Here is a 17,669-nt window from a genome sequence, read left to right on the forward strand (position 1 = left end):
TCTTTTGTCTTTCAAATACATGGAACATGGAAACTACGGCGTTTGTGTTTATGTTTATTTTTTATTTTTGGATATCTTTCTGGAATAACGTATTCGGATGGGATGAACAGGATCGGTTAGCATTTGGGCGTGCCTTGAAAACTTTACAGGGAGTTGGTGATCTCTTTTTTAATACTTTCTTTCCTTTTTCTTCTTTTGGTAGATATTTTCTTTTGTTTCTCGGATAATGATTACGAGGCTCACGATGTCTTACTTTTTTGTACTTATTTTTGATGTATGTAGCTGTATTTAATATCTTTGGTTTTATTTTGACCAATGGCTTTTTGGCTACATCTCCCTCCTTCGATCTCTCCGACTTCTTCACGGCAAGCAACAGACGGTTCTGATGCCGGATCAGCGTGGCACGCAGTTTCAAGCAGGGAGAAAGGTACCCCAAGCTGGTCCGCAAGCCCGACAGAGAATATGCAGTATGACACGAAACATATTCCGGCATAGTTATTGGACAGCGACATAGGCGCACTCCCACCACCGGCTGCATGGGAGAAGGATCCGGGCCCTGGAGCCCGGAACTTGATGCTGGCAAAAGAGCCCAGTTTGCCTTTGGGGGCTTGGATTAGTATTAGTGTTTGCGCTGAACCGCCCTAGCAAGAAAAAAAAACGTCATGCTTGCAGTCATCGATTGTCAACAACTTCACACATTTCTGTCGACTCTTCTCCCTGTTCCATGCCGAATTTCACATCCTTTTCCATTTACCTTCTCCCTGCATACGACTCCAAAGTGCCCTAAGGGCCGTCGGAATCTCGGCCGGGATAATACCACAGATGATATTCATCGTCACCTTACTCCATACCTCCTCTTCAAACGGCCTAGCCTGAAGATGGATCCTACCAACAATGTCATGGGGGCAGAAAAGAGTGCGGCAAAGAAAAGGAGACACAGAGCACCGAGAAAGAAACGCAACAGAAGACCGTCTTTTGCTCCCTCTGGGGAAACTACGCACTACCAGTCCCCCCTCAGTCGAGTCGATACGCAGCCAAATGAAGGCGACGAGGATACGAAGAATCCCTCCCCAACAGAGACTCGCTCTCATCCGTTCTACAATCTCCGAAGAGCTGGTGGAGGGAACCTTAGTGAGACCAGCCTTGAGAGTGAAGCCTTACTGGATCACAGGTAAGCAAGGCAGTTCGTAGTTGAAAGCCGTTAATATACGCTGTCGTCTAATATTTTATCTCTCCACACCATAGGAATCAACCCATGATGCGCCCACGTCGAGAGAGCAGGCTAGCTCAAAGCTTCCGTCCAGACCAGCTTATCGTAGACTCGCCGTCTAGCTCACGTACCAAAGCGCGCAGACACGAAACCTTGCCAGAGGATGAGTTTGCCATCGCAGATGACCGTTCACCGTTGCTAAATTCTACAGTTCAGAGCGGTGGGGTTGCTCGAGGTTATGGATCTGGTGAATTAAGATCGCCTTTCTCTATGTCGGCAAATATGGGCGGAATAGGCGCTCAATCGCCACGACGCTCACCGCAGAATAGCTACACGCCTGATACCCTTTTGGTTCCTAGACAGGGATATGATGTCAATAACCCACCCTCTATGCCTGGGAGCCCTAAATTATTACCTGATATGGGTTATGAGGGCCCCGTGATCACAGGGCCGGAATTTGTTCGGCAACAGTCGCCAGAGGCGATGAGTTCGACCAGTCTACCTATGGATGCAATTGTCGATGTAGATACGGGTTCTAGAAGACCAGCGGTACAATCTAGGCATGGATCGTTATCCCGCTCCCCCCCTGACATGCAGCGTCGTCGGACCGTCACTCTCCCGGTAGAAGAAGATGTATGTTTTCCTGCCAGTGGTCTTTCAGATCTTGGCGAAGAAGACCTCCAATCACAAGTACCAGCTGGTGGAGACACGCGAGCACGCCGACGTAGGTCACGAAGGGTATGGCCGGACCTTTCAGTACTAGAGGAATGGAGTCAACAGGAGAAGGAAGCCCGTTGCGGCGCAACCCGCTCCAAGAGAATCAATGAACCAGTTCTCATCGGTGGAAGATTAAGAACTCGGAATCTTGTATGGAAGCATGACGAAGAAGAGGAAGCACCGTATAGATTCACGTATTTCAATGAGGACTTCCAAAGCACTCTGCATAGCCAGACTTTATCAGAACTTGAACAACCAGGCCAAACCTTCCGAGACCTTTTCATTCCCGAACCCCCAATCCTAGAGGATGATTCTTCAGATGAAGAAGACGATCCTCGTCCATATAACGGGACAGCTAACCGCGATAAACCCTCGTCAGCATCTTATGCCAATCACAATTCAAACAACCCTCCAGATCTTCTGTCAGACAACCCAGATATTACACCCGTAACTACAAATGGTAATAGTCGGAATGAGAGCCCGCAGAAGGAGCCACGATATGGACCCAGGCCTACATTCTGGCTTGATGTCCTCAGCCCTACCGACAGCGAAATGAGAGTCATCGCCAAAGCATTCGGGATACATGCCTTGACTGCTGAAGATATCATGATGCAAGAAGCCCGCGAGAAGGTTGAACTGTTCCGCAACTACTACTTTATCAACTACCGGACCTTCGAGCAGGATGTAAACAGTCCTGATTTCCTTGAACCAGTGAACATGTACGTGGTAGTTTTCCGCGAAGGCCTACTCAGCTTCCATTTCTCTCGAACTCCACACCCAGCAAATGTTCGCCGAAGGATACGCCAACTCAAGGATTATCTTATCCTTAGCGCGGACTGGATATCATACGCCATCATTGACGATATCACCGATGTTTTTGGCCCTCTCATTCACGCCATTGAGGACGAAGTCGACGAAATTGACGATAAAATTTTACGCCTACATTCCGACAGCAAGGATATTGACAACAATGAAAAGACAGCAGGTCTTGAAGCAAGTGGTTCCGGATCCAATATGCTTCGTCAAGTGGGTTCATGCCGCAAGAAAGTCATGGGGCTTTATAGGCTACTGGGCAACAAAGCAGATGTTATCAAGGGGTTCGCAAAACGATGCAATGAATATTGGGAGGTTGCTCCGAAATCAGAAATTGGGCTTTACCTAGGCGATATCCAGGATCACATCCTAACTATGACAAGCAATCTGACTCACTACGAAACGTATGTCCCTTTACGAACCCCCTACACATACAACGTGCTATTCATTTTCTTAACTTCTACCCTTTTTTCTATACTAGACTACTCTCTCGCGCTCATTCCAACTATCTTGCTCAGATAAACATCCGAATGAACGAACGACAAGAGCAGACAGCCGACGTCTTGGGCAAGCTTACAGTACTTGGTACCATCGTGCTTCCGATGAACATCATCTGTGGCATGTGGGGCATGAACGTCAAGGTTCCTGGACAGGATGTTGAAAGCCTCAACTGGTTTTGGTCAAGTAAGCTTCCAAACGCTACAACTTCGTTTAATTACTTCTCATGAAACTTGGCTAACGTCATATCCTTATTTTAGTCACCGCCGGACTGGTCGTCTTCGCAGTAATCTGCTTCTACGTCGCCAAGCGCGTTTACCGCATTGTGTAGACAGCATTTATACCGTTGGTAGGGAAAATAAAGAGCATCTTCTGCTTACCCTTATTTATCTTTTTCGTTTTGCATAGTGCACAGGATAGGGACACAAGTGTTAGCTGGATTTTGAAGCGTTTCGACATTTTTAAGCGTTTGATTGGAATTTGACTGGACAAATTTCTAGTACATTATGGGCATATTTTTTGGGTTTTGCAATCCATCCAGCTATATATAAAAGTTCAATTGAGACATATTGGAGTATTTTGTTATTTATGGGCCTTAGAACTGCTTGTTTCTTACCATGGAGACCAAAGAAATATTAAACAAAATAATACTAATTTTAGCCCGTAAAAATAATTATTACCATAAATGTCTTTCCATTTGTGTGTGTTAATGTTGCATACATATGCTACATGATCCCTTCACATTCTGTTTTGATCTGTTGTGGTTGTCTTTTATTCATGGCAATTGTTGTTTCTGATCAAAGCCGATAACATAGGAAAAAAGAAGCAGACGAAGGCAAGGCAAACGAACTCGGCTTTATAATGCCAATTGCTCCCTCTTGCCAGACCTCATTTGCCTCAGTAATCAAAGGAGTGTGGTGCGATAGCAATGAATGGCCATCATAGAAAGACCCAAAATAATGAAGGACAAAATAAACAAATAAAACGAGAAAAATAAAAGAAAAATCCCGGCTTGCGCCCATAGTTCCCCGTTTCCCCCGATCTATTTTGTTGTCATTGGTGTTGTTGTCATGATGTTTCCCCTAGCAATGCCAAAGAAACACAGGTTTTTCCCTTTATCGGAGCATGTACATAAAAACAAACGCGCAAAGACAAGGAAAACGAAATAATAAAAGAAAAAAGCATTAAAAAGCTATGCATTGTAACAGCAAGCGATAGGGGTATAAGTGTTTTCCTATAAAAAAAACCGCTTAACAAAATATAATATCCGAAGCAGGCTCAAAGTAATAATCTGGAAACTCGTTAGAATCATCTTATAAAAAAAGGGGGCAAAGATGATTCTCTTTTGCGAAACGACAATCGATATAGAAAATTCGTTAAAATAATTCGGAAGTTCAAAGGTGGTCGTACAAAGGATCTTTGGCCGGCAAATCTTAGCGTCAGGTCAGGGCAAAGGGGTCAGTATGGAAGGAGAGCCCAAAGTCTCCGTTGACGCCTTTGCGGTGACTGTCTTTGTTGGTGCGGTTGGAGTGGAAGTCGATGTTGGCGTAGGTTTTGCATTCCCTTTATCTGGCAGAACGGCAACTTTTGCACTGACAGGCGCACTCTGTACTATTGAGCTAAGCAGAAGCTCATACCGCACAACACCCCTCACAATGAGCTCAAAGGGATGTTGCTGGATCTTTTCCCAGCGCAAAGAGCCGCCTTCCTCAGTCCTATTACCAGGTTTAGGAACGCGGATTTGAGCCGTTGAATTGGATGCAAGATGCTTCCACGGCGATGGAGTGAATGTAAGCGGCGAGTCAAGGTGGAAAACGCGGCCCAGGAGCATGGTTTGTGGATTAGGCTCTGACGGATCGTGGATGGGGTCGGTGCCTTTGTCAACTTTCCCTTCTACCGTTTCTCTTTCGGAATCTACCTCTACTCCCTTCGCCGTAAGGGAGAGTAGAGCTCGCGATTTACTATCGCTAGTGCGAGGCAGTATTCGTGCCTTGCCCAAATCTATGCTTTCGGCGTCCAGAAACTTGCTTTTCGCGAATATGTTCACATCTAGATGGTTAACGGTCAAGGCGAAGAGGTTCGGGTTAACCGCTTGAACATCCAGGTCCATCATTAGCAATGCCTCTGAAGCAAGCACGTTCTGAATACCACGGATCTGTACATTGGTCAACGCCTTGGTCACTCCGACAACGAACACTGCCGTCCCTGCACCGAGGAGTAGGATAATGATAAGTAGAAGCGTGCAGAGCGTGATTCTGGCGAACCATCCACGACGCCGTTCTTCCATGTACTCTAGTTGCCGAAGGCTGGAACTTCCTGGCCGACGCCCATGGCGGGAGCGGATGCTACGACCATTAGAGCCGCCTACCAGGGGTGCACGCTCATCGTCTGCACCCTCTGCATCAAAATCGTAGCCGTAGTCGCCGTCTTGCTTGGAAGCAAAACGATGAGGTACACTGTTACTATTGACAGAAGAGTATCGGAACCCCTTGGATGTTGGCAGTTGCTGTGAAGAGAAGAACCGTGCATGGTCGAAAAGCGATGGATGCGCACCGTTGCGGGCGTGTCGACCTGTATGGTGTCTGGTGGTGTGTATATTATGGCCATTGGCCCGTGAGCTGCCCCGTCCAGAAGACATGTTATCGTCGCCGTCAAAGGTGTTGTAGGTGGTGTTAGTAAACTTCATGCTTCGCTTTCCAGAGATTCCGTGAAAACCGGGTGTGTCACGAAGTGCAGAGCGAGTGCGGCCACCGTACTGATCAAGCTGGCTAACTGCCGAGGCTGCAGAGGGAGTCCTGGAGTGATATCTATGTTGGCGAGCTGGATGCGGGTCACGGGGATTAGACTCATAGACAAACGTCTCTGCAGAATCGGAAGAGTCCGCATCATCGACGGCACTAGCAACCTTGGCCTCGAATATATCTGCCTTTGATGACACTTCACATATATTATTAGTAAAATAACGAACAATGAACGATACATAGGGAAAAGGGAACCTACTTCCTCCAGGTGGCACTGTGGTCTTTCTAGGTGGTTTTTTCTTTTCCTTTTTAGGCCTGATGGTTTCATCGCTTCTTCGTTCTCTTAATGTACCAGTGCCTCCACGCTCAGTTGCTCCGCCGCCAAGGGGTACCTGGGGTACTGAGCTAACGGTCTCGGTCTCAACCGTCATGTTGGTCATGGAGATTTCTCCCGGCTTCCCGCGAGTAGAACTCAGTGAGGTAAACGACCGTTTTGGCAGTACATCACCTGCGGTTGGCCGGGTTGTAGCCGATGCATTTCTTCTATAGGGATCCGAGGGACGCCGAGCCATTCTCTTCTTTCCGCTGGAGTCTGAGCCGCTTTCACCGCCGGGTTTGGACAGGGCCTCGTCTTTCCCCCTTTCTTTCTCATCTAGTCTAGAGTCAAGGGTAACGTGTGAGTCAGTTGGTGTGGGAGTTCCTGCCTCCTCGACGGTTTCTAACACAGAACCTGTCACGCTCCCTGTACGGGACAGGTTACGATTCATGCTCCACATCTGGCTATCTTCAGGGTCCTCGGCCTGTTTTTCCGATTGTTGTTGTTGTTGTTGTTGTTGTGGTTGCTGCTGCTGCTGTTTCTGGCATCTGCTATCCTTTTCCTTATTCTGTTGTGTTGATTCAGGAACGCTGTCCGGCAGGCAGAAGGATGATAGATTAGATTGTGGCTGGGGTGATTTCAGCCCCGGAGAGCGTTGGAGTTGTGAATCAATTGGCTTGTTAGTAAACGAGGGAGAAATTGGGGAGAGTCGTCCTAATGTGTCGACTGGCGGAGGCAGAAGGGGTTTGTTCACGTCCGCAAGCAGCTTCTGAACGTTCTGACCGTGAGTTTGAGTTGCGGGACCTCCGCTTGGAGAGCGAGGGATGCTAAGATCCCTGCTACCCTTCCGCGACCTGGAGATTGATCGAGATGTGGATGCCGATGAATGGGCGGCTGAGTGAGCAATGGCCGAGCGCGGTATGCGCGGTATTGGGGATGTCTCTCTCGAGGAAGCCACGGAATTGGGCGAAGAGGGGGCATGGAGAGGTCTGCCATGGAGGTGGAGAGGCTTCGGACGCAATGATGGGTCTATAGATGCGGAAGCAGACGAGGGGTGCAGTATGGTTGGAGGGAGCATTAGGGGATTTGCTCTGGATTGAGGCTGCTCGCGTGCACTCTCGGTCCCATTTCCGTTGGTACTACTGCGGCCATCGGGGCCTGCGGAAGGGGGAGTGTCTTGTTTGACAGCGTCATCAGGTGACGGCCCTGCTGGCGCTGGCCTCGACGGGGATAAGAGGCGGCTGGTAGACGACGACATGGGGATTTTAGAGAGCAAAGTACGGAGATAGCTGTGCTCGTTATCGAATCCGGAACGCAAGTGCTGGCACGATATGATCGGCCAGCGAGGGTTGGGCGTGCAGGAGTTATCAAAATGAGGCGTTCATAGGTCAACAAAACTCCATAACGTTGAGATTGGCCAGTATCAAGAGGGACTAGAATCGGAGCGAAAAAAGGGAGAGAACGGCGCAGAATGGTATTTGTCAGGGCCAGGATCGATTAGAAGTGGAGGAACAAGGCGTAGGTGTGTGCTGGAACGATTATACAGGGGTGACGATCATGGTCGGGCTCGCAAAACAGCCTCCCTCCCCGGATGGTTTTAACGTCAGGCTTGGGCAGTTCCGCAGGGCGAGCTCGACGGACCGACCCAGGCTCGTCCCGGGCAGCCAAACAAGCTGCACGAATTGAAGCAGCAAGGGGTCGGTTCGAAAGAAATAAAAGAAAGAAATATATCTGTCTTGACTGCGGCAGAGCGAAAAGAGAGCCCAATAAGGGCGGCCCACGTCAACTGCGAGGCGAAGAAACCTGGGGCCGGAATGAGGCCAGTAGGAGGAGACGGACTGCTCGACAGCGATCGCAGCAGGTCTAGGGAGCCAGCGAAGTGAAGCTGGACATGGGACAAGGCCCAGTCAGTCGAGGGGGAGGGAAGAGATGTCGATGATGATTTTTTTTTCCTTTCTCTCTTCCTTTCTTTTTTTTTTTTTTGGACGGTGTTGAAGATTCGATGCCGGAAGCTTGTTTATTGGGCTACTGCGAGTGTGATGCGGATGCAGGAGTCGTAGCTTGGGCAGCAAGCGGCAGACGATGACAGCAAACCACCGGAACGAAGCCAGACAGGCGAGAAAAGGCGAGAAAGGCGAGAGATTCTGGCGAGGACGTTTTTTTGTTCTGGATATAAAAGAAGTTGAAGAAGTTGAAGTTGAGAAAAAGTTCGAGGCCTCGTATTTATGTGACGGTACGATACAAAGAGTGACGGCTGACTAAGGTTACTCTTGCGCTATTTACCCGACAGTGACTTGAGCGGACGGCCCGAATGTTGTCCCGGTAATATAATACAATATCAATACGGCGGTGAGGAAAAGTCTTGATACTTTTTGCTGCATATAAAAACTGCAGCTGAAGAAGTATCGCTACAAGAGGATGAGAAGGAGAGAGAACGAAGGAGAGGGTGGTGAAGACGGGGAGAGAGACATGTTTCATCCTTGTCGAGGGGATACTACATAGTATGATGTAACCAGCCTGGAAGTGGGAGGGAAAGCAGGGAAAAACCGCCCTTGACCATGCAAGACGGGAAGAAAGAGTGCACGATAACTTGTTGACATATTAACTAAAAAAAAAAACATAAATCCTTGACCTTGCAGGGGGTCTAGCCGTCGAAGCCAAGAGAAAGGAGAAGACTTGGAGAAGTCTGGCCGAGAGAATGTCCAGTCCATACGGAGGGTTAACGGAGGTGTTGATATATAGTCGACTCGAGGATGTTAGCATCTCCAGTCGGTACAACCTGCGTTGCTATCAAGGCTCCGACCTCATTATCACGATCACACCACCAGAAGCAGTTGGCCATCCCGGCCCAAAAGGCGTTGTTGGCGCTTCTGCCCATGGGGATTGCTGCCCTCATCATGAAGCTTAGCCCCCATCCAGACGGTTGCAGCTCTCCGGAGTTAGCGGAGAGAAGCTGGGAAGCGAAGTCTGGCATGTCCGGTACTTGATTCTGGAACATCGACTCTACCGTGTCGGCGGATAGTTTGTAGTCGGCGAAGTCCCGCCATTCAGCAGCGCCGCGAGAATTCCTAGAGAGGAAGAGGCCGTGTTAGTTGGTATATTTTTATCGAACAAGGGGGCCGCCGAACTATTAACTAATAGCCGTCCATACTAGAGTAGTCTCTGATTGTGCCAAAGAGGCCAGCGCCGCCACTCTGGAAGAGAGATTCTTGCTCTTCTTCCGTCTCGGCGTTCACGACGGCTTGTCTGGGATGGGCATCTGCTGGGCTGAGGCTCCCATCAGGGTGTCGTTTATGCATGGTAACCAGCTTGGATTTCATCTCGCCAGACAGGGAAAAAGACGTATGCTTGATTCCCAGAGGGTCGAAGATGTTTTCCTGAAAATACGTCCCCAGTCGCATCTTTGTTGCTCGCTCGACCAGTATACCGGCCCAGTCGATGCTGATCTGGTAGTAGGCAGTGTGAACGGAGATGGAATTGATACAGCATTAGCCAGACACTTACACCATACTCCCACTTTTCGCCTGGCTGATTAACTAGTGGCTGCATAAACTGTTCTATATTACAGATATTCTCCTTGAATCCTGCTAGTTTCTTGTTGAGGCTCGAATATCCAAACCCGGCTATGTATCGGGTAAGTCTATAAAAGCAGCAGTTGCGTCAATAGAAGAAGCCACCCACCGGTATGAGAGAGAAGCATGCGAAGAGTGATCCCTTTTCTTTGGAACGAAAGTACCATCATCCTGCAGGACCTTCACCTCCTTCAGCTCAGGGCAGAGCCGTTCGACGGCCTCGACATCGTCCAGCGATAACTTCCCCCTTTCCACCAGCTGCATGCAGGCAAGGCCAGTGACCATCTTCGTGCGGGACACCATATAGTACACCGCGTCGAGTGCCAAGTGCTCCTCAGACTCTGCGCCTTCTCGTCTTCCCGCTATATGTGCGAGTAGCTCCTCCCCCTGCTTGTTGACCACCATGACGGTCACGCCAGGGAGTCCCATCACCCCGTCGACACAGCTGTCATCGATAGCCTTGGTGATGGCGGCGATGCCTTCCGGAGAGATGGTTTTGCCCATTCTTAGAGCTGAGCTTTCGGCAGCCCCCGTGCTAATGTAGTCTGATATGGTACTCCAGACAAACATCTACAGTATCGAGGTAATCTGGCTGTAGTTTTTTGGGTTTATAATGGAGCCCAACATATCCACGGCCATCTACCGAAGATATCCTTCTGATTATATAACATTACCAGTCATGCATAGCTTCCGGAAATTGGAGGATAAGTTGAATACCTATGCGACTTCCACCTGTCTGGGGATAAAAATGCTATACTCTTAGACAGTTATAACTATCCTCAGTTCAATCGGATAATGAGATGGGATTGAAGTTATACTCCCCGTGGGACCTACGAGTGTTCAACATATGAATTCTGCCAATCACACCAATACACTGCCGTATAACGATCATTTGACAGCTAGGTTGGCTAAGACATGATACGAGTATCTGCTAATTACTCGGGAAAGTTGTCAGGCCGGAGCGTTTGTCCTATAAACATTGTGTGGGTTCGTTGGGCCAGAAATGGTACGCTCACATCTGCCTAAATGGGACAGCGTAAAGAGCTGCGACAAGGAAACTATACTTAGAATCAGTGGCGAAGGTACACAGGCACATAAACATCACAGGTGGATATCTGAACCTTTTCTCCTGAAGTGCTGCTGACTGGGCAACAGGCAGGATACGTAACCGGGTTGCCATCCGCAATAACATCATATCTCTTTGCCTTCTCAGCTGCTCGGTATCTCCGGCATCGCCGCCTCCCATCGATAGAGTAAAGCAGCAGGCGGGCCCTTCGTTTAGACATTCCCGTTATCATTAAATGATAACCGTTAGCTGTCGGCGCCTCCCGAAGTTTTGGGATTTCTCCGCGGTCCTCAACGGCTCAATTAGAGTTGTTTGTATCCAATGCTCACATGGACCTGCCCACTGGCAGCTAACGAACGGTGAATCCGCGGGCGTCGACGTGAACATGGTGTACTCTGTAGGCCAGTGTTTTGTGGCAAGTTTTTATGTTGAAGTCGAAAAAAAGCTTTGGTTCTGCCACGGCCCGCCGCCTCCCCTTTGGGCCAAACCAGACGTCGAACTTCCAACTTCATCTTCATCCTCGCTACAAGCATCAAACATCGCGATTGAACTTCCCCGGATCTACGTCGCCTAGCTGCATCCTGAGAGGCTGTCATTGGCCTAGAAAGTGAGGAGATGGCGCCGTGTATCGACAGCTGGCGGTAAAAGAGCTCTGACACGTCTGTAGGAGCGCCCGGCAGGGCTGGGGAAACATCCCTCAGACAGCTACAATATCTATACATAGTAAGGCAAGCAGTTAGTTTGGAGGATCAAAGAAACATTTTCCGTCATCTCCGTGGGCAGTTCACAAATGCTGACTGAGTCATAGTTCCGCCCCATGCCCCAGCTGGGCTGTTTGTGCCATGTTATTTACCTGGATCTGCCAGCAATTGTTGATCATGGAATCCTGGAATGATGTCATGCTGGTGTGCCCGTATCGCAGTGTACGAGGATGTACCGTCTTTGCCGTGCAATGACACGGATATACTAGCATTGTCCAGTCGAAAGGGTGTATTTTCCTGTATCCCGGCGTATAGGATACATGGCTGGGATCGGCCATAGTTGAACTTGGGCACAACGGGCGCCCTGCCCCGCCCCAACTTCCTTTAATCCTTTATCCAGAAGGGTTACGGCTCACCCTCGTTTGTTCTTGTTTCTCGCTCTTATCATCGCATACTATCAATCTGGGCTCCAGCCGAGATAACTATATCCCTTGTCTGTCTATTCTTTCCTCTTCCCTGACAGATAAAAGGGATTCCTGGTAGTCGCCAATATCCGTCGATCCCGGTTCCGTGTCTTCTTTAGCATGAGTTTCCGAGGAAGAGAGTACCGCTACTACTACGAGGAGGACGACGACGAACTTGATACAATCTCACGGCTATCCGAACCCCGATCTTCACACGGTGGAAGATACTCTATTAAACGCTACGTCATTGCGCCTGACGCCCGTTCCCACCGCGACGATTCTGGAAGCGAGATACTGCCCCGCCGCCTTAGCACTATGGACCGTCGCCAGGAGTATGAATATATTGACGTCGACCACGACTGTAGGTCTCCTCTTCATCTTGTTTTCACCGTCCCTCTCCTCAGAGCTCATTCCTTCACTTCATCTGTCCAATAGTCTACCTCTTAAGTTCCTATTATGACGATATCTAATGAATACCTGACAGCCTACCGGGGGTCAACATACGCCCCTCATGATGACCATGAGTATCAGATTGTCCGCCATCACACCGATGGTGTAGAGGATCGCACCGTGGTCCATCGCTCACCCCACGACTCTGACTACTGGTATGAGCGCCGCATTCGAGAATACGATGATGATCCTCGCGATATCGACGACCGCTACTCGGATCGCTATTCAGATCGTTATTCCGAGAGTCGCTCAAGTTTAGGGCACCATCACCGGCATCATCGCCGCGACCGTGAATATGGCAGTGATGACGAGCATGACCACCGCCGCAGACACATGGCTGAGGGTGCCCTTGCCGGTGTGGGTGCCGCGGAGCTCTGGCGACGCAATAGCAGAAAGGACAAGGGAAAAGAGCACTCTGGCACCCTTTCACGTTTAACCAAGGATCTCAGCGCAGGAGCAGTGGGCGCATATGCTGTAGACGCCATATCCAAGCATCGCAGCAAGTCCCGCCACCGTGCTGACTCTCTCGATCGTGGCCGTGATCGTGAGCACTACCGGCACAGACATCGCTACCACAGCAAGCATCACCGTAGCCGGTCCCGCCATGGCCGTAGCCGCTCACGTCACCGCTCTCGTTCGTCTTCGGCCCATTCACACACCAAGACAATTGCCGGCCTTGGAATTGGCGCCGCTGCCATTGCCGGTGCCGTGGCTCTCGCCCATAAACATGCGGAATCCAAGGCCGAGAAAGAAAATGCCCTCAAGGCCGAGAAACGTCGCGGCCGTAAGAGCCACTCCCGTCGTCGACGCCACAGGCGTGACTCTCGATCCACGTACTCTTACTCCTCCGACACAGAGGACTCGGAGCAGCGTAGGAAAAAGTCGAGCGAACAGCGCAACCAACGCATGGCAGAAGCCGGCCTTGCTGGAGCTACCGTAGCAGGCCTCGTTGAACATGCCCGCAGCAAGTCACGCTCTCGCAAGGGCCATCGCTCTCGATCTCGATCCCATAGCCGAATAAGGCAGGGTATACCTATTGCTGCTGCGGGACTGGGCAGCGCAGCCATCGCCGCAATGTATGAGAACAATAAACAAAAGAAAGCCGAAAAGAAGCATGAGAGCGAGAAAGAAGAACGTCGCCGTTCTCGTTCCCGGCGTCGTCGATCTCAGTCTACTTCTTAGTACTATGATGTCTCACGTGGCATGCTGGCCTTGGCAATCACGAATAGAATCCAACAATCCGGATCTTAATCCCATTACGGGTGGCGGATCCAGTCTTATGGTCGTATCCCCAGCGGCCAGACTACTATGGGCGGCCCCTGGATCAGCCTCGGCTAGAGGAGCCCATCACGCAGACGTAAGAGCCGCACCCGCTCTAGACATGATTCTTACAGTGAATCAACCGAATACGGCGGATCTGACAGTGACGGACGACGCAGAAGGAAGGACAGGAAGGACAGACGTCATAGCCGTCACGCAGTAGGCATGGGACCGGTAACTTAGCACAGGTCTGGCTGCGCTGGCCTTGCCGCGGGCGCCGGATACGCAGGGCATGAATATGCAAAGCGTAAGAGACCATATCCTAATCAGTCAATCTAACTAATTAAGAACATATTTTTACTGACAAAATCTTGTAGATCACCATGATGGAAAGCACGATAATGGTCGGGCTGAACATGACAGGGACTACCGTGATCCATACGAAGAGGAATATCCATCGCCTTCTGGTCCACCTCCAGGATCTGTTCCATATCAACATCCTCCAGCAGCACAGGAATACTACGGTGTTCCTCCCCCAGCAGGGCCACCTGGGGGGCAAGGATATCCACCTCCACCTGGACCTCCCCCAGGCCCAGGTTACTTTGCCGGCCCGGGCCCAGGAGGACCTCCTGGGCACAACGGATATACAAGATATAGGGGAGATGAAAATGTATGTTTCCGCAAACTCTTGTCTAATATTATGTAGTACACGGCTAATAGGAGCAGGTGTAAAGGTTCCACAGACATCTCACCAGAACGAGAATGGGCCCGGAGATAAAGGGTTTGAAAATGGAACCTCAGAGAGATCTTTATTCGAATCATCCGCTTCAAGCCCCGTTCAAAACAATTCACCCTCATCATCTGAACTTTCATCACCATCGCCTCCACCCTTTCCACGCTCCCACAAGGACAAAGTGTCTTCCCGCCGTAAATCCGTCCAGTTTAACCTTCCCTCGTCCTATGACGGGTATGAAAGCGACGACAGTGATTCTGCTTCTGATTCCGATGTAACTATTGACTACGACAGACGACTCCATCCTAGAGACCATCGCCAATCGAATTTTTACTCTCGTTCTCGTCATTCTCATGATCGTGAGCATGACATTGATAGCAACAGTGTCTCATCAGTTTCATCTGCTGCTACATCTGATTCCTGTTCTTATTCATCTTCCCGTTACCCTGAAAGATATCATGAATCCACCAAGCACCCAGCACCAGCACAAGTTCGGCGTGAAACCGACCCGGACTCGGATTCTACCATTGAACTTCCTCCTAGATTTGATGAGCATGGCCGGCTTCTTGATACTTCATCGTCAAACCGGCCAGCGCATTTTAGAGAGAGGTATATTTTCATGGCACAATGAAGTTTATAACAGAAGAAAACCTGAAAAGAGATAGAGGGGTTGGTTATAGTTTCTGTGTTTTATATGTCTGTCGTTATGGGTGGCTTGTCAAGTTGGTTATTTCCCAGTTATGCCATGATGTTAATTCTTATGATTCTGATTGATATACCTTGTTGATGTCATATTTATTTTGTATCATTTCTTTTTATAACTTCCTTGTGATGTATCATGATGGTAATGAAGTTTCAATCTATATAGCGGTGTCGGTTGTTATTGAGTTATGATCTGCAACTATAAGTTCCATTTAACCTGGTAAATACTCGCTCATTGGGTGCCATACAATTATGAGATTGAATTTCACTGCCCCAAATCACGTATCAACGTTTGATAATAAATATGATTGCCCCAAAATACATCATCGAAAGTCCATAGTGAAACAGTAAAACTAAAACTAGTCATGGCACGCTGCTTGGTTCGTAATTCGTGAAATCTTCAACTACACCTTCCATACAAGGGGGGCTTCAATACTGCTTCTGCATACTCCTTTTAACTTCTGGAAATTCCTCCTGGTCATTCTCTCCGTCCCCTACACCGTTCTCGCTGCCATTGCTCTCTCCTTCTGCACCGGCAGCGACCCGCCCAGCACCGTCTTTCTTACCGATCTTATGTACTCGCCCATTAATGATAATGACGTCTAGCTTTCCGTGGTCCTGTAAAACAGCAATATCTTCCAGTGGATTTCCGTCCACCAATATGCAATCTGCATAATAGCCGGGAAGGATCTTGCCCAGTTCATATTCGCGCATGAACAGTTTTGCTACTCCTGCGGTGGCAGAAATAATACTTTCATGGGATGTGAAGCCTAGAAGGTCCTGGAAGTGCATGAGATCTCTAGCGTAGGTGCCATGAGGGGTCCAGGCGAAGCCGTAGTCACTGCCATTCGTGTTAACAGATTCATCCTCAAATAGTTAGCCGAATTATATAGTAGAGCTTACCCTCCTGGTAATATGACGATACCACGTCTGTGCATTTCCCGTAGAGCTAGAAGTGCAGCCTCCCTTTCTTTCCGATATCCGACTTCCTCCGCCTTTTCAGGAGTGTAACCAAACTTCGCTGCTTCGGTGAATATATTGACCAGCCAGTTTAGGGCCGGTGCAACGATGTGTTTTGTTTTATTTTTCTCAAGCATATCCATTCCTATTGAAGAGTTAATGTCATTATTTCCATCCACTTCATTGAAACAGGCTATCCTTAGCGGTCCGAAGGCTCACCTTCGTCGTCGATGTATGAGGCATGGTATATCACGTCAACTCCATGTTTAACACACATCTTCACCGAGTCCCGAGCCCGGGCATGTGCACATAAGCGTATACCACGCTTATGGGCCTCGTCGACACAAGCAGCCGTCTCTTCATCGGTAAAGTAGCAGTCTTGCGCATGCCTCGTTTCCGTGATCTGCAATATATTATTAGCAGACGTGTTTAAAGGTATAGATAAACAGGCAAGTAAATCTCAGCTTACCTCCTCACCAGACATACTAAGCTTTATCTGGTCAACCCCAAGCTCGGCATGGTGCTTGATAACCTTTCTCATTTCCTCCGGCCCGTCAGCAAATGCAGTGATGCCAGCTACCAGTTCTCCATCACTCCTGGCAATTTCCATCCCATTAGCTAGGCACCTTGGGCCAGGTATATCGCCAGCATTGATAGAATCACGGATCACCACATCCAATCGATCTTTAGCCGCAGCAGCTCCAAAACACCTTAAACGAATCGTCAGAAAGCTAGTTTCAGACGGATTGAAAACGAGACATCAGAATATCTCAAAAAAACGGCGATAAGTACATACATTGTGTAACCGGAGTCAGCATAACAATGAGCACTCCTGGCCGTGAGCAAGGTATGTTCCTCAACGGCAAGCTGACCTAGCCGGTCAAGATCGCCTCCGTTCCAGGAGAGATGCGTATGTGCATCACCAAGACCGGACATTAACGTGCGGCCACGTCCGAGTATCTTCCGCACCCGCGGATTCTTCTTCAGTTCTTCTTTCCCCGGAATGGTACCGACAGCAGTTATTCTCTCTCCTTCACACGACAGTTAACCACGGGTCCATAATTTGGTGTATATAGTTAATTAAAGAGGGCCAATCAGAGTGGTTTAACATACCTTCGATGAGAACATCGCCACGATATGGTAGTTTACCGGTAGAGTCCAAAATGTCAACATCTAGGAACATGATCTTGGAGTCTGGATGGGTTCCTGCTATCTCATACTTCTTAGGGGTCAGGTTGATTCCAAAGTCCAGGGCATCGATGGTAGCAATGTTTCTGGGCGGGCCATCGTAAGGGGGTATCTTGCTCGCCGTCAAGCGCCATGAAACTGGAGGTTCTTCCATCTTTTCCGTTGCCATGACTTGACAAAGTGGTTATAAGCCTGAGTTCGAGTTCAAGGGAGCTGCTCGCTCCCTCGAATGCCGTTTCAAAGGATGTCCTCCCGTTGCTCTTATAGAGAACGGCAGT

General features: G+C 49.2%; 6 protein-coding genes across 6 annotated transcripts; 2 read left to right on the forward strand and 4 right to left on the reverse strand.

Annotated features, from left to right (window-relative positions):
• Nucleotides 1-878: 878 nt before the first annotated feature.
• Nucleotides 879-3,569, forward strand: MCYG_00301 (manganese resistance protein MNR2; the record flags this gene model as incomplete). Its single annotated transcript, XM_002850151.1, has 4 exons — nt 879-1,171; nt 1,246-3,144; nt 3,222-3,424; nt 3,499-3,569. The coding sequence occupies 4 exons, from the start codon at nt 879-881 to the stop codon at nt 3,567-3,569; spliced, it is 2,466 nt and encodes an 821-aa protein (XP_002850197.1).
• Nucleotides 3,570-4,682: 1,113 nt separating this feature from the next.
• Nucleotides 4,683-7,373, reverse strand: MCYG_00302 (conserved hypothetical protein; the record flags this gene model as incomplete). The annotated part of the gene is made up of 2 exons (XM_002850152.1): nt 4,683-6,175; nt 6,239-7,373. 2 exons carry the CDS (start codon nt 7,371-7,373, stop codon nt 4,683-4,685), a joined length of 2,628 nt encoding a protein of 875 aa, XP_002850198.1.
• Nucleotides 7,374-9,298: 1,925 nt separating this feature from the next.
• On the reverse strand, nt 9,299-10,437 carry MCYG_00303 (beta-lactamase family protein; the record flags this gene model as incomplete). The annotated part of the gene is made up of 4 exons (XM_002850153.1): nt 9,299-9,363; nt 9,447-9,741; nt 9,800-9,935; nt 9,977-10,437. 4 exons carry the CDS (start codon nt 10,435-10,437, stop codon nt 9,299-9,301), a joined length of 957 nt encoding a protein of 318 aa, XP_002850199.1.
• A 798-nt stretch (nt 10,438-11,235) lies between these two features.
• MCYG_00304 (uncharacterized protein) lies at nt 11,236-11,739 on the reverse strand (the record flags this gene model as incomplete). The annotated part of the gene is made up of 2 exons (XM_002850154.1): nt 11,236-11,647; nt 11,732-11,739. 2 exons carry the CDS (start codon nt 11,737-11,739, stop codon nt 11,236-11,238), a joined length of 420 nt encoding a protein of 139 aa, XP_002850200.1.
• A 479-nt stretch (nt 11,740-12,218) lies between these two features.
• Nucleotides 12,219-15,172, forward strand: MCYG_00305 (pre-mRNA-splicing factor 38B; the record flags this gene model as incomplete). The annotated part of the gene is made up of 5 exons (XM_002850155.1): nt 12,219-12,459; nt 12,583-13,729; nt 13,943-14,042; nt 14,186-14,478; nt 14,515-15,172. 5 exons carry the CDS (start codon nt 12,219-12,221, stop codon nt 15,170-15,172), a joined length of 2,439 nt encoding a protein of 812 aa, XP_002850201.1.
• Nucleotides 15,173-15,672: 500 nt separating this feature from the next.
• Nucleotides 15,673-17,560, reverse strand: MCYG_00306 (amidohydrolase; the record flags this gene model as incomplete). Its single annotated transcript, XM_002850156.1, has 6 exons — nt 15,673-16,084; nt 16,147-16,348; nt 16,423-16,606; nt 16,673-16,913; nt 17,000-17,234; nt 17,317-17,560. The coding sequence occupies 6 exons, from the start codon at nt 17,558-17,560 to the stop codon at nt 15,673-15,675; spliced, it is 1,518 nt and encodes a 505-aa protein (XP_002850202.1).
• Nucleotides 17,561-17,669: the final 109 nt, after the last annotated feature.

This window comes from Microsporum canis, genomic scaffold (assembly GCF_000151145.1).
Source record: "Microsporum canis CBS 113480 supercont1.1 genomic scaffold, whole genome shotgun sequence".
NCBI classification, from domain to species: domain Eukaryota; kingdom Fungi; phylum Ascomycota; class Eurotiomycetes; order Onygenales; family Arthrodermataceae; genus Microsporum; species Microsporum canis.